Source organism: Monodon monoceros, unplaced genomic scaffold (genome assembly GCF_005190385.1).
Source record: "Monodon monoceros isolate NGI ecotype Baffin Bay Population unplaced genomic scaffold, NGI_Narwhal_1 Super_Scaffold_22, whole genome shotgun sequence".
In the NCBI taxonomy this organism is placed as follows: Eukaryota; Metazoa; Chordata; class Mammalia; order Artiodactyla; family Monodontidae; genus Monodon; species Monodon monoceros.
The window spans coordinates 51093179-51108935 of record NW_021703779.1 but is presented as its reverse complement, the minus strand read 5'-3'; the positions used below and the strand labels follow the sequence as shown (position 1 = coordinate 51108935).

Here is a 15757-nt window from a genome sequence, read left to right as displayed (position 1 = left end):
ATAATTACCTTAAATGTAAATGGACTAAATGCTCCCACCAAAAGACACAGATTGGCTGAATGGATACAAAAACAAGACCATTATATATGTTGTCTACAAGAGACCCACTTCAGACCTAGAGACACATACAGACTGAAAGTAAGGGGATGGAAAAAGATATTCCATGCAAATGGAAACCAAAAGAAAGCTGGAGTAGCAATTCTCATATCAGACAAAATAGACTTTAAAATAAGGACTATTAAAAGAGACAAAGAAGGACACTACATAATGATCAAGGGATCGATCCAAGAAGAAGATATAACAATTGTAAATACTTGTGCACACAACATAGGAGCACCTCAATACATAAGGCAAATACTAACAGCCATAAAACGGGAAATCGACAGTAACACATTCATAGTAGGGGACTTTAACACCCCACTTTCACCCATGGACAGATCATCCAAAATGAAAATAAATAAGGAAACACAAGCTTTAAATGATACATTAAACAAGATGGGCTTCATTGATATTTATAGGACACTCCATCCAAAAACAACAGAATACACATTTTTCTCAAGGGCTCATGGAACAATCTCCAGGATAGATCATATCTTGGGTCACAAATCAAGCCTTGGTAAATTGAAGAAAATTGAAATTGTATCAAGTATCTTTTTGGATCACAATGCCATGAGACTAGATATCAATTACAGGAAAAGATCTGTAAAAAATACAAACACATGGAGGCTAAACAATACACTACTTAATAATGAAGTGATCACTGAAGAAATCAAAGAGGAAATTAAAAAATACCTAGAAACAAATGGCAATGGAGACACAACGATCCAAAATGTATGGGATTCAGAAAAAGCAGTTCTAAGGGGAACGTTTATAGCAATACAAGCCCACCTTAAGAAGCAGGAAACATCTCGAATAAACAACCTAACCTTGCACCTCAAGCAATTAGAGAAAGAAGAACAAAAAAACCCCAAACCTAGCAGAAGAAAAGAAATCATAAAAGTCAGATAAGAAATAAATGAAAAAGAAATGAAGGAAACAATAGCAAAGGTCAATAAAACTAAAAGCTTGTTCTTTGAGAAGATAAACAAAATAGATAAACCACTAGCCAGACTCATCAAGAAAAAAAGGGAGAAGACTCAAATCTATAGAATTAGAAATGAAAAAGGAGAAGTAACAACTTACAGTGCAGAAATAAAAAAGATCATGAGAGATTACTACAAGCAACTCTATGCCAATAAAATGGACAATCTGGAAGAAATGGACAAATTCTTAGAAATGCACAACCTGCCAAGACTGAATCAGGAAGAAATAGAAAATATGAACAGACCAATCACAAGCATTGAAATTGAAACTGTGATTAAAAATCTTCCAACAAACAAAAGCCCAGGACCAGATGGCTTCACAGGCGAATTCTATCAAACATTTAGAGAAGAGCTAACACCTATCCTTCTCAAACTCTTCCAAAATATAGCAGAGGGAGGAACACTCCCAAATTCCTTCTACGAGGCCACCATCACCTTGATACATAAACCAGACAAGGATGTCACAAAGAAAGAAAACTACAGGCCAATATCACTGATGAACATAGACGCAAAAATCCTCAACAAAATACAAGCAAGCAGAATCCAACAGCACATTAAAAGGATCATACACCATGATCAAGTGGGGTTTATTCCAGTAATGCAAGGATTCTTCAATATACGCAAATCTATCAATGTGATAAACCATATTAACAAATTGAAGGAGAAAAACCATATGATCATCTCAATAGATGCAGAGAAAGCTTTCGACAAAATTCAACACCCATTTTTGATAAAAACCCTGGAGAAAGTAGGCATAGAGGGAACTTTCCTCAACATAATAAAGGCCATATATGACAAGCCCACAGCCAACATCAGCCTCAATGGTGAAAAACTGAAAGCATTTCCACTAAGATCAGGAACAAGACAAGGTTGTCCACCCTCATCACTTTTATTCAACATAGTTTTGGAAGTTTTAGCCACAGCAATCAGAGACGAAAAGGAAATAAAAGGAATCCAAATCGGAAAAGAAGAAGTAAAGCTGTCACTGTTTTCAGATGACATGATACTATACATAGAGAATCCTAAAGATGCTACCAGAAAACTACGAGAGCTCATCAATGAATTTGGTAAAGTAGCAGGATACAAAATTAATGCACAGAAATCTCTGGCATTCCTATACACTAATGATGAAAAATCTGAAATTGAAATCAAGAAAACACTCCCATTTACCATTGCAACAAAAAGAATAAAATATCTAGGAATAAACCTACCTAAGGAGACAAAAGACCTGTATGCAGAAAATTATAAGACACTGATGAAAGAAATTAAAGATGATACAAATAGATGGAGAGATATACCATGTTTTTGGATTGGAAGAATCAACATTGTGAAAATGACTCTACTACCCAAAGCAATCTATAGATTCAATGCAATCACTATCAAACTACCACTGGCATTTTTCACAGAAGTAGAACAAAAAATTTCACAATTTGTATGGAAACACAAAAGACCCCGAGTAGACAAAGCAATCTTGAGAACGAAAAATGGAGCTGGAGGAATCAGGCTCCCTGACTTCAGTCTATACTACAAAGCTACAGTAATCAAGATAGTATGGTACTGGCACAAAAACAGAAGATAGATCAATGGAACAGGATAGAAAGCCCAGAGATAAACCCACGCACATATGGACACCTTATCTTTGATAAAGGTGGCAGGAATGTACAGTGGAGAAAGGACAGCCTCTTCAATAAGTGGTGCTGGGAAAAATGGATATATACATGTAAAAGGATGAGATTAGAGCGCTCCCTAACACCATACACAAAAATAAGCTCAAAATGGATTAAAGACCTAAATGTAAGGCCAGAAACTATCAAACTCTTAGAGGAGAACATAGGCAGAACACTCTATGACATAAATCACAGCAAGATCCTTTCTGACCCACCTCCTAGAGTAATGGAAATAAAAGCAAAAAGAAACAAATGGGACCTAATGAAACTTCAAAAATTTTGCACAGCAAAGGAAACCATAAACAAGACCAAAAGACAACCCTCAGAATGGGAGATAATATTTCCAAATGAAGCAACTGACAAAGGATTAATTTCCAAAATTTGCAAGCAGCTCATGCAGCTCAATAACAAAAAAACAAACAACCCAATCCAAAAATGGGCAGAAGACCTAAATAGACATTTCTCCAGAGAAGATATATAGACTGCCAACAAACACATGAAAGAATGCTCAACATCATTAATCATTAGAGAAATGCAAATGAAAACTACAATGAGATATCATCTCACACCAGTCAGAATGGCCATCATCAAAAAATCTAGAAACACTAATTGCTGGAGAGGGTGTGGAGAAAAGGGAACACTCTTGCACTGCTGGTGGGAATGTGAATTGGTTCAGCCACTATGGAGAATAGTATGGAGGTTCCTTAAAAAACTACAAATAGAACTACCATATGACCCAGCAATCCCACTACTGGGCATATACCCTGAGAAAACCAAAATTCAAGAAGTGTCATGTACCAAAATGTTCATTGCATCTCTATTTACAATAGCCCGGAGATGGAAGCAACCTAAGTGCCCATCATCCGATGAATGGATAAAGAAGATGTGGCACATGTATACAATGGAATATTACTCAGCCATAAAAAGAAACGAAATTGAGCTATTTGTAATGAGGTGGATAGACCTAGAGTCTGTCATACAGAGTGAAGTACGTCAGAAAGAAAAAGACAAATACCATATGCTAACACATATATATGGAATTTAAGAAGTAAAAAAATGTCATGAAGAACCTAGGGGTAAGACAGGAATAAAGACACAGACCTACTGGAGAAGAGACATGAGGATATGGGGAGGGGGAAGGATGAGCTGTGACAGGGGGAGAGAGAGTCATGGACATGTACACACTAACAAACGTAAGGTAGATAGCTAGTGGGAAGCAGTTGCATGGCACAGGGATATCGCCTTGTGCTTTGTGACTGCCTGGAGGGGTGGGATAGGGAGGGTGGGAGGGAGGGAGATGCAAGAGGGCAGAGATATGGGAACATATGTATATGTATAACTGATTCACTTTATTATAAATCAGAAACTAACACACCATTGTAAAGCAATGATACCCCAATAAAGATGTTAAAAAAAACCTGCAGAGTGTAGGCATAGAAGGAAATTTTAACAACATAATATAGTCCATATATGACAAACCCACAGCCAACCTCTTCCTCAACGTTGAAAAACTTAAAGCATTTCCACTAAAACCAGGCACAAGACAAGGTTACCCACTCTCACCACTCTTATTCAACATAGTTTTGGAAATTTTAGCCACAGCAATCAGAGAAGCAAATGAAATAAAAGGAATCCAAATGGGAAAAGAAGAAGTAAAGCTGTCACTGTTTGCAGATGACATGATACTATACATAGAGAATCCTAATTATACTACCAGAAAACTACTAGAGCTAATCAATGAATTTGGTAATGTAGCAGGATACAAAATTAATGCACAGAAATCTCTGGCATTCCTATACACTGATGACAAATCTGAAAGTGAAATCAAGGAAACACTCCCATTTACCATTGTAACATAAAGAATAAAATATCTAGGAATAAACCTACCTAAGGAGACAAAAGACCTGTATGCAGAAAATTATAAGACACTGATGAAAGAAATTAAAGATGATACAAATAGGGAGAGATATACCATGTTCTTGGATTGGAAGAATCAACATTGTGAAAATCACTCTACTACCCAAAGCAATCTACAGATTCAATGCAATCCCTATCAAACTACCACTGGCATTTTTCACAGAACTAGAACAAAAAATTTCACCATTTGTATGGAAACACAAAAAACCCTGAATAGCCAAAGCAACCTTGAGAACGACAAATTGAGCTGGAGGAATCAGGCTCTGTGACTTCAGACTATACTACCAAGCTACAGTAATCAAGACAGTATGGTACTGGCACAAAAACAGAACGACAGATCAATGGAACAGGATAGAAAGCCCAGAGATAAAGCCACACACATATGGTCACCTTAACTTTGATAAAGGAGGCATGAATGTACAGTGGAGAAAGGGCAGCTACTTCAATAAGTGTTGCTGGGAAAACTGGACAGGTATATTTAAAAGTATGAGATTAGATCACTCCCTAATACCATACACAAAAATAAGCTCAAAATGGATTAAAGACCTAAATGTAAGGCCAGAAACTATCAAACTCTTAGAGGAAATCATAGGCAGAACACTGTATGACATAAGTCACAGCAAGATCCTTTTTGACCCACCTCCTAGAGAAATGGAAATAAAAACAAAAATAAACAAATGGGACCTAATAAAACTTCAAAGGTTTTGCACAGCAAAGGAAACCATAAACAAGACCAAAAGACAACCCTCAGAATGGGAGAAATTATTTGCCAATGAAGCAACTGACAAAGCATTAATCTCCAAAATTTATAAGCAGCTCGTGTAGCTCAATAACAAAAAGACCAACAGCCCAATCCAAAAATGGGCAGAAGACGTAAATAGGCATTTCTCCAAAGAAGATATACAGACTGCCAACAAACACATGAAAGAATGCTCAACATCATTAATCATTAGAGAAATGCAAATCAAAACTACAATGAGATATCATCTCACACCAGTCAGAATGGCCATCATCAAAAAATCTAGAAACAATAAATGCTGGAGAGGGTGTGGAGAAAAGGGAACACTCTTGCACTGTTGGTGGGAATGTAAATTGATATATCCACTATGGAGAACAGTATGGAGTTTCCTTAAAAAACTACAAATAGAACTACCATACGACTTAGCAGTCTGACTACTGGGCATATACCCTGAGAAAATCCTAATTCAAAAAGAGTCATGTACCAAAATGTTCATTGCAGCTCTATTTACAATAGCCCGGAGATGGAAGCAACCTAAGTGCCCATTATCGGATGAATGGATAAAGAAGATGTGGCACATATATACGATGGAATATTATTCAGCCATAAAAAGAAACGAAATTGAGCTATTTGTAATGAGGTGCATAGACCTAGAGTCTGTCATACAGAGTGAAGTAAGTCAGAAAGAGAAAGACAAATACCGTATGCTAACCCGTATATATAGAATTTAAGAAAAAAAATATCATGAAGAACCTAGGGGTAAGACAGGAATAAAGGCACAGACCTACTAGAGAATAAACTTGAGGATATGGGGAGGGGGAAGGGTAAGCTGTGACAAAGCGAGAGAGAGGCATGGACACATATACACTACCAAACGTAGGGTAGATAGCTAGTGGGAAGCACCCGCATAGCAGAGGGAGATCAGCTCGGTGCCTTGTGACAGCTTGGAGGGGTGGGATAGGGAGGGTGGGAGGGAGGGAGAGAGACGCTAGAGTTAAGAGATATGGGAACATATACATATGTATAACTAATTCACTTTGTTATAAAGCAGAAACTAACACACCATTGTAAAGCAATTATACTCCAATAAAGATGTAAAAAAATAAGAAGAAGAATCTGCCTTCCAATGCAGGGGACATGGGTTTGATCCATCGTCGGGGAATGAAGATACCACATGGCATGCGGCACCTAAGTCTGTGTACCACAACTACTGATCCCGTCCGCTCTGGAGCCCGTGCACCACAACTAGAGAGTAGCCCACACGCTGCAACTACAGAAGCCTGTGTGCCTCAACAAGAGACCACATGCAGCAATGAAAGATCCTGCATGCAGCACCAAAGATCCTGCGTGCCAAAACTAAGACCCGACATGCCAAATAAATAAAATATTTAAAAAAAAGAAAATAAAGGAGTGTAACAGAAGGTGAGCTTACCTAATAAGGAAAAGAAAATCAAAGTCAACACATGATACAGGTTAAAAAGAAAAACTGAAGGAGGTCTACATTCATAAAACTTCTGAAAAAGACATGGATCAATTCTCAATTCTCAGAGAGAGAAGTGGGCAAGAGGAAGAATTCATGCTCAAAAACAGACAGGACTGTTCTGCATTCTGGTCCCAGACCTGACAATAATTTCCTCTGGAAGCTTTATCCATTTAGCCTTACTAATATAAGTCCTTCCAACTTAAGATAGAGAGGTTTACCTGTCTTAGGTCAGTTTCTGTATAATCAGAACTATGTAAAAATATGGGCATTTACTCAACCTGTGCAATTTTGGCAATGGTAGATATTGAGCATTCACTTATTCATTCTAACACTTAGTTATGTATACCTCTGTGCCAGGTATGTGCTAAGTATTAGAGATACAAAGATGAGACTCAGTTTCTGACTTCAAAGAGCAAACTAGTCAGGGTGACCAAAGGTAAATAAATAAATACAATGCAGTGCAAAAACTGCTGCTATAGGGTAATGTGTAGTAACTATATCCTTTTGCAGGAGCCAGGGAAGCTTGAGCCTTGAAGAAAATGTAGGATTTTCTCAGGTGAGGAAGGAGAAGGAAATTTATTCACTCATTCATTCATCTACTCACCTAGCCAATAATTACTGAGTGACTATACAAGATGCACTATTGTGTGCACTAGGTACACAAAAAAAGACAAACATTTAAATGAATGACTACAAACCAATGATAACCAAAACAATAAAAGTTTATACCAGGTACAACAAAGGCACACAATAGCTAAAGAAGAGGAGACAACTAAAGTGGGTCTTGTCAGATGAGTAGGCATTTGTCAGATGGACCAGGAGGAAAGGACATTCCAGGCAAGGGGCATAATATAACAACATGTACAAAGGCAAGGATGTGAGGCATAGGTGAGGAATTCTTAACTAGCTTGGTGGTTGAGGCTAGGCTGGGAGTGAAGGAGTGAGGAGAGACAGGTCTGGCCAGGAGGGCAAGGGTCGACTGACAAGTGTGCATTTTATCTGGTGGCAACAGAGAGCCACTGGAGTGTTAAAAGCAGAGGAGTGCCATGATCAGATGTACTCATTGTGGTGACAGTAGGAGAATAGAGGACATAAATTTGGATTTAGGAAGACCAGTCAAAGAGTTACTAAAATTGTGAAATGCAACAAGGACCTGAATTAATGCAGTAGCAGTGGGGCTGAAAAGGATGTTAAGAATGAAGATTCAACAGGACATAGTAAGAGAATGGATGTGGAATGAAGGAGAAAGAAAAGTCAAAGATGACTCTTAAATGTGTCACTTAGTAACTAGGTGGATTACAGTACCATTATCCTAAACAGTGAACACAGAAGAAGAAACAAGTTTTAGTTGGTGTTGGGAGTAGATAAGATTTCATCTGGGGCCATGGAGATTCTGAGGTAGTTGAGGGACATCTAATGGAGCATCCAGTGGACAGCTGCATATGTGGGTCTGGAGTTCAGGAGAAGGAAGAATCTGAGCCAGAGTATAGATTTGACCACTATATGAATACAGATGATAGTGGAAACTGTGCATGGCTGGTGCTGTCCAGGCAGAGACCAAAGTGAGAAAAGGAAAGACCTTAGAACGTAGTAACGTTTAAAGGGAAAGTAGAGGAAGGGGGGGCTATTACAGGAGTCAGCTTGTGAAAAAGAAGGCTGAAAGGTAGAAAGAGAACCAGGAAGTAGCAGTGGGATTAAGGCCAGAACTACAAAAATGGTTCAAAGAGAAAGGGGATAACAATGTCAAATGCAGCAGAGTGGTTAAAATAGAATAAAGATTAAAGAGTGACCCTGAGATTGACAAGTTAGGGGTCATTAGTGACCTCAGCAAGAACAGTAGTAATGGTATGTAAACTGGATCACAGTGAACTGAAGAGTGAAGGGAGGTGAGGAAGTGCGTATAGGGAAGGCCAATTACTTTCAAGAAAGCTCTAAGCAAGAGGAAAGAGAACAGTAACTAGAAGAGAATAAGAAAAGTTCTTTTTCTTAGGAATAAGAAAGTATTGAGCGTATTTCTGAGGGATGAAGCCAGTGAAAGGAAAAGTTTGAAAATGTAGGGGAAAGAGGTTCCTTGAAGGAGGGGATGGGATTAAGAATACAGGTAAAGGGATTAGTCTTACACAGAAGATGAGGCACCATTTCCTCTGAGATAGCAAGAAAGGAGCAAAAAAAGTTGGTAAGAATAGTAGTGGGAAGATGAGAGATTACCTTTATTTTTCTATGAAGAAGGAGACATGTCTGAATATGTGTTTACTGAGAGGACAGTAACAGTGGTGTAGCCAGCTTAAAAGTAAAATACAAATTAGGAATATCTGCTTGGTGGAACAGGGCTGGGAACCAACCAGGGACACATAAAATGACTGTTAAGTGGTCCTAAGACTATAGGACTACAGTCAATATTATAGACCATAAACCTGTAATTATACCAAGTAACATGGCTATGGGATTTATTTCTTTGTGGCAATGTTTAGTTGTCAGGGCATAAGAGCAGAGAAAGTAGAGAATGATTGGGATTAACAGGGCGGGTAGAGTGGAAGGATAAAGAGGCAAGGTGGAATAGATGAGGTGCTACACCACTAGGTTTTGGCTTGATACGAAAGAAGGTGGAAAAAGGTGGGAAAAGTGGAGTTAAAAGTGTAAAGGTCTCCATGGGATAGAAGGACCAGGTTAGCTGGAGTAAGAGTGTAAGAACTGGAGTACAAAAGCTCAAAGAACTATCAGTGCAGAGTGTTTTATAGTTTGTACATGGACATTCAAACCTCCTGGGATTGAGAGGAAGAATCAGGATGGAGAGGAAACCACCTACCTAAAGTGGTTTCCAAAGTCCTTAATGGAGAAAGAAGAGTCATTAGGAGAGGTACAGAGTGGTATAGCTAAATGCAATAGACCTAAAAGGAGGAAGGAGTTTTGTAAGGAGCAAGGGGAGTATTGAACCTGTCATGGACCGTGCAGTTCATGGGGTGTGGGAAAATGAGTAACTTTTGTAGTAGAAGGTAAAAGAGAAATGATATTCCTAGAAGGATATTTAGGTTGCGAGTAAGACAAGAGTCAGAGAGATCTGGAGAAAAGTTTCTCAACCTTTTAAACCCCTCAGTTAACCAGATACCTCAGATAGTATCAGAGGCCTAATAGTAGCGATTATACTCTTTCCTTAGGACTCCAAATGGAGTGAAAAGTCACTGGTGGACAGGAAAAGATGCTAAATTTCACTAATGATTAAATAAATGCAAATTAAAACATGACATAAAATGCATAACCTACCAAATTGGCAAAGATTAAAAAGATTGATGATAACCACTGCTGGCTATGTGGAGAAAGAGGCATTGTTGGTGGGAATGGAAACTGGTGCATCCTATTTGAAGGGCAATTTGGCCACATCTAGTAAAGTCTGAAATATTCATACTCTTCAACTGAAAATCCACTTTTAAGAATGCCCACACATATAAAGATATATGTTCAAGGATATTTGATGCAACAATGTCTGCATTTGTGAAAAATGTGAATAACTGAATTGCCCATGAACAGGGACCATGATAAATTCACTTAATGGAATATTATACAGTCACTGAAAAGAATGAGGTCACACTGACTGAACTAACCTGGAAAATGTTCACCATACATTAAGTATAAAAAGTTAGTTGCAGAAAAATATGCACAATACAATCTCATTTTTACAAATTAGTAATAATATATGTAGTTATATATATGTTGAAAAATTCTAGACCTGTACTGTCCAATATGGTAGTCACTAGCCACAAGTGGCTATTTAAATTTAAATTGATCAAAACTAAATAAAATTAAAAATTCAGTTCCTCACTCTCACTAGCCACATTTCAAATGCACAACTGCCACATGTGGCTAGTGGCTATTGTATTAGTACAGATCCAGAACATTTCCATCATCACAGAAAGTTCAAATAGTGCTGATCTAGCAGCATACATTAAACTATTAATAGTGTGTGTTGTGGGGCAAACTAAAGGGAATATTTACATTTTACATTATATATTTCTGAAATGTATACTTCTTAGATAACGTACATGTATAACTTTTGTAATGAGAAAAAATAAATAAAGATAATGAGAGACAAAACGAGAGACGGAGGGATACTATAGTGTTTTGGGGAGAAACAAGAATCTCACTAATTACCAGGGTCTTATGGGCAATGGGGAACCATTGGAGTATTTTGAGTTTAAAGTGACATTATCATATGTGCTCAAGAAAGATGGCTTTAGAAGCAATCTGGTGGCCATACTGGGGGGAGCAACTACTAAAGACAAGTAAACCAGTCAGGAAGTTATTATAGTACTTAAGGCAGAGGTGGGGAAGAACGGATATTTGAGAAACACTTTTGAGGAGAACTGACAGGATGAGGCAATTGCCAGATGGAGGGGAAGAGAGAGAATTCAAGGCTTACTTGAGTTTTCAAGCTTGGGATACTGGATAGGTACTGATGGATATGGGAAGCACAGGATAATCGTGCAATCACAAGTCTATCTTTTTCATCCACTCATTTTAATTCAACCAATATTTATGAGGTTGTATGGTCTATCAAATCTATCCCTCTTCTCCATTCTCACTCTCTTTGGTCTAATAAAGTCAGTTTCAGAAAGGAAATAGAAATTTATGGGTATAGGGCATGCGAAAAAGGAACAGTATAAAGAATGGCTAGAACAGTGGGCTTGAAATGACCAAGGGGGTCACATAGTAAGCACTAATAATAAATTACAGTGAAAAATGTAGGCAACAGGACTAGGAAATTGTAAAACAATAGGGCTGGATATTTAAGACAGTTAATTACACACACTCTCTAAAAACCTTTTAAGCCAGAAGCTATAAATCTCATTATCTTCAACTGAAAAAATGACAGCAGAGAGGTGAAGAGTGATTCTCTCCTTTTCTTTACTTCTACCAAATAATAGGGGTGTGGTGAAAAGAGCAAGTTCTCATGTAAGAGTGTATAAACAAAACTTCAAAATGAGAAAATGTACACTCCAAATTTCTTCTTCTTTTTTTTTTAAATATCACCTAACAATGATACAGAAGCCAGGGTTCTGAAGGTCAGAAAATAAGTGAGTCAGCATAAATGAGTGATGAAGCCTACTTAGACTGCATTCAGAGGCATACCTAGACAAAGAAGTCAGGAAAGTCTGCTTTATACTCAGAGCTCTGAAAACCCATAGAAACACAAGCTCTGCATTTATTTTACAACCAGTCTTACTTCCACTTGATACCTTAGAATCAACACAAAAATACATCAGAGTATTTGAGCTGGAAAGACTATGAGAATATTTGAGCTGAAAGGACCATGAGAGATTATCTAAGAGTTTTTAACTTGAGATCTGGGGTCTGTGTACCCCCTGAAATTAAGGTCTATTTTCTGTATGTATAGCCATATGTACATTTTTCTAGGGGCAGAAGGTCAATCATATTTTCAAAGAGTTCAGTGGGCCCCCCAAAACTTATACCATTAGATTCTAGTAGAACCACCTTGTTTTACAGACAGAGAAACTGAGGCCCACAGAAGGGAAGAGATTTTCCAAGGGCACGCAGTAAATTAGTGGCTGACCTGAATCTAGAAACCAGGTTGTTTTTCAATATTCTTTCCACCATGAATACACTGCTACCTCAAGAGATCCCATAATTAAGTCAGTGCAAGTTCTTAAAAGTCCTGATTATTACCTTTGCAATGAAAATTCCAGCATCCATAATAGCTTTAATGTGTCTCAACCACCCTGAGCTCTCCAGGCTGCTAAGAAATTCACTCATTGTTGGAGTTTTCAATTCACAAACTAAGGTAGAAAAGCAGAGATTGAAATTCACAATTACCTCAGTTTATTCACCAAGAAAGGGGACAAAATGGATCCCCATTTTGTAAATGAGGAAGCTGAGGCACAGAAAGGTTAAATGATTAGTTGGAAACCGCACAGTGAATCAGGGACAGGACTAGGGCTAGAGCCTACCATATCTCCTAGCTCGGGTCTCTGCTTTCTTGACTTGTAGAACCCACCCCAAGCCCACAGAGATCTCTGAAGAACAGAGCCAGAAGACTGAGTCAGCATCCACAGGAAAATACTCACATCTCCTCTGATTAGTAAACACATTTCATTCCCATCTTAACTCCTCCTACTGAGCCTAACTTTGTAGACCCTTAACATCTGTCTCTGCTTCCACATCCCCACCTACTCCCTTGCAGCCCTGTGCTGTCTCAACAGGTTGAAAAAACCATCAGTTAATTTTCATGCATTTTGCACTGGTTATCCAGCAGATGGCAATCTTTTGCCTCAAAAAATCTGCAAAATGTCCTCTTACACTCCTACTATAGAATATTCTGGGACAAAAAAGAAAGGAGGAAGAGACCCAAGGAAGAGGAACATTAATATCCAAAAAGGGCTGCAGACTGAGAAGACAGGATCTGATAAGGGTTGTGTCAGGGAGAGGTCCTGGCAGACAGCATAAGTGAACAATTGAAGAAAAGAGAGGAAGAACAGGGAGTTCACTTAATGAGGGCAGGTTTTCCCTATGTGTGCCTGAGATGACATACCACATCATGGAATCCTGGGTAGTGGCTTTGGGAGAAATGTTCTAGGCTCAAGAGTCCTGTAAAGCCCTGATCTCACCTTGCCCGCATTCTGATCCCAATTACATTGCGGTGATGACAGATGACCCAAATTGTCTGATAGCAGCTTTATTCCTTTGAAGTCTAAATTCGCCCCCTTCATCAGCACAGTGATGAAATTGGACTGACCCCTTACAGCAGATTAAATGAGGAAGATGAAATAAATCCCAGTTCATTTATATTTATGTTGACCTACCCACCCCTATACAGCAGTCTCTGTAATTCTATAGAGAGAAATTATTTCCATAGCCACTAAACCCAGATGAACTCCACAGAGTTATGAAAACTAAACATTGTAGTTCCTCTGTCAGACCAACACTGCTATAATTCAGTACTACCTATGCAAACTGGATTTATACTATAGTCAAAAATCTTATCACCTGTTAATTCTGCTCACCTGGTTGCTTTTATGTTTCACCACAAAATCAGGCATACTTTTTGCTTACATAATTATGCAAGCTATATAGCCTCTGGCCTAGCCCAGGTGAAATCCCTGTACCTTCCAAGAGTTTCTGCAGGCTGCTCCGCATCACATGGATGTTCTCAATGCCTATGAACCTGAAGCGAATGTTGGCATAGTTGTCTTCATTTTCATAACCCTTCCCAGCTGCTCGGTTGGCCATGGCATTTAACTGCAATATAGAGGACATAACAGAACAGATGGGGCAGATGATAAAAGAACATGGTTCATCAATCTCAATGCTTCATTCTAAACAGTTTTAAATCTTACCCATTTAAAAAGAAGTTAGATCACATAGGGCACATTCTGGGATGAAGAGAATCTCACTGGCATTTAGATCAGGTATCTTAAGTAACAGTAGTATAGGGAAAGAGAAGGAGATTTAGTGTTTTTATTTTATTATTAAAACTCTGCTTAAGAGATTGATTGAAGGATATGGCAGCTATGAGGATATCTGATCCGAAAAACTAAAATTATAATTTTGAGCTTCCTATCACAAACAAATGGGCTTTATACTGAGAAACATGTGAAAATTCAAAAATCCTTATTACTGAGAAGCTCTAGAAAGAAGTCTAAGAACTTCAGGGCCAATTAATTATAAACAGCTACTCTAGAAAAATGTCTAGAACATGACTGCATAAGATAAATGACTTTCATTCACTGATAAAATTGAAATGGAGATACCAAGGGCTGTTTTAACACTATATTCAGCTTGTGGTAATCAGAATACTTCGAGGTCATATGAAGAATGTTGGATGGGGTAGTGAGTAAATGAGACTTGCAGAGAGGAGATATTAATTCAAAAACTAGAAAGGGGCTTCCCTGGTGGCACAGTGGGTTGAGAATCCACCTGCCAATACAGGGGACACGGGTTCAATCCCTGGTCTGGGAAGATCCCACATGCCACGGAGCAACTAAGCCCGTGCGCCACAACTACTGAGCCGGCGTGCTGCAACTACTGAAGCCTGCGTGCCTAGTGCCCGTGTTCCACAACAAGAGAAGCCACCGCAATGAGAAGCCCGCGCACTGCAATGAAGAGTAGCTCCCACTCGCTGCAACTAGAGAAAGCCCGTGCACAGCGATGAAGACCCAACACAGCAAAAAATAAATAAAATAAATAAATTTATATATAAAAAAAACTAGAAAGCAGCCAAGATATCTTATATGATTATAACCATCTTAATAATTAAATGATTTTCTGTTGTCTGGGCCTATTTTCTAATCTCCCATTATTGTGCATTTCAGAAGGTAGGAGGAGAATGTATATGGATAGGGTGTCATTTTTGTATTAATAAAAAAAGAATGCCATTAAAAACCTCAAAAGCACAAACTATTCACATTAACACATGCAGGGAAGAAAAATCTACACGTCAACATATTCTATTTAGCATGCAGGATATTTGTTAAAGGGAGAAACATGATGGTAATTTTGATCGCTTATCACACAAAGAATGTCACTGAGCTTTCATTAAATTAATGACAAATCAATGGGACACCTGAGGAGGTGTAAGCAACAGCAACTAGTAACAAAAAAGTCTGTTATGACTGATGGATGCTTCAGTAAATGAAACAATAATTACGGCAGTCCCTACCCAGGTCTGGGCAGCAGTAGAAAGGCCAGCTACTACAGATAGCTAGCTACGTCATACCAGTATACACTCTTTGGGAATAGGACTGGCATATCTGAGAAACTGCTACATATTAGTAGCCTAATGTTCAAGTAGGAAAGAACATATAATATTTACTGAGCCCCTAGTATGTATGTGCCAGACACTGTGCTAGATCCTTCACTT

The 15757-nt window shown here is 38.4% G+C and overlaps 1 protein-coding gene across 1 annotated transcript in view; it reads right to left on the bottom strand.

Annotated features, from left to right (window-relative positions):
* Positions 1 to 15757, bottom strand: part of MTMR8 (myotubularin related protein 8) — a 223348-nt gene that overhangs the window by 124371 nt on the left and 83220 nt on the right. Inside the window, exons 7-8 of the mRNA XM_029240183.1 lie at positions 14004 to 14136; positions 12568 to 12677 (exon numbers count right to left, since the gene is read on the bottom strand). Coding sequence (XP_029096016.1) covers positions 12568 to 12677; positions 14004 to 14136 — 243 coding nt within the window. The remainder of the gene's footprint in view (positions 1 to 12567; positions 12678 to 14003; positions 14137 to 15757) is intronic.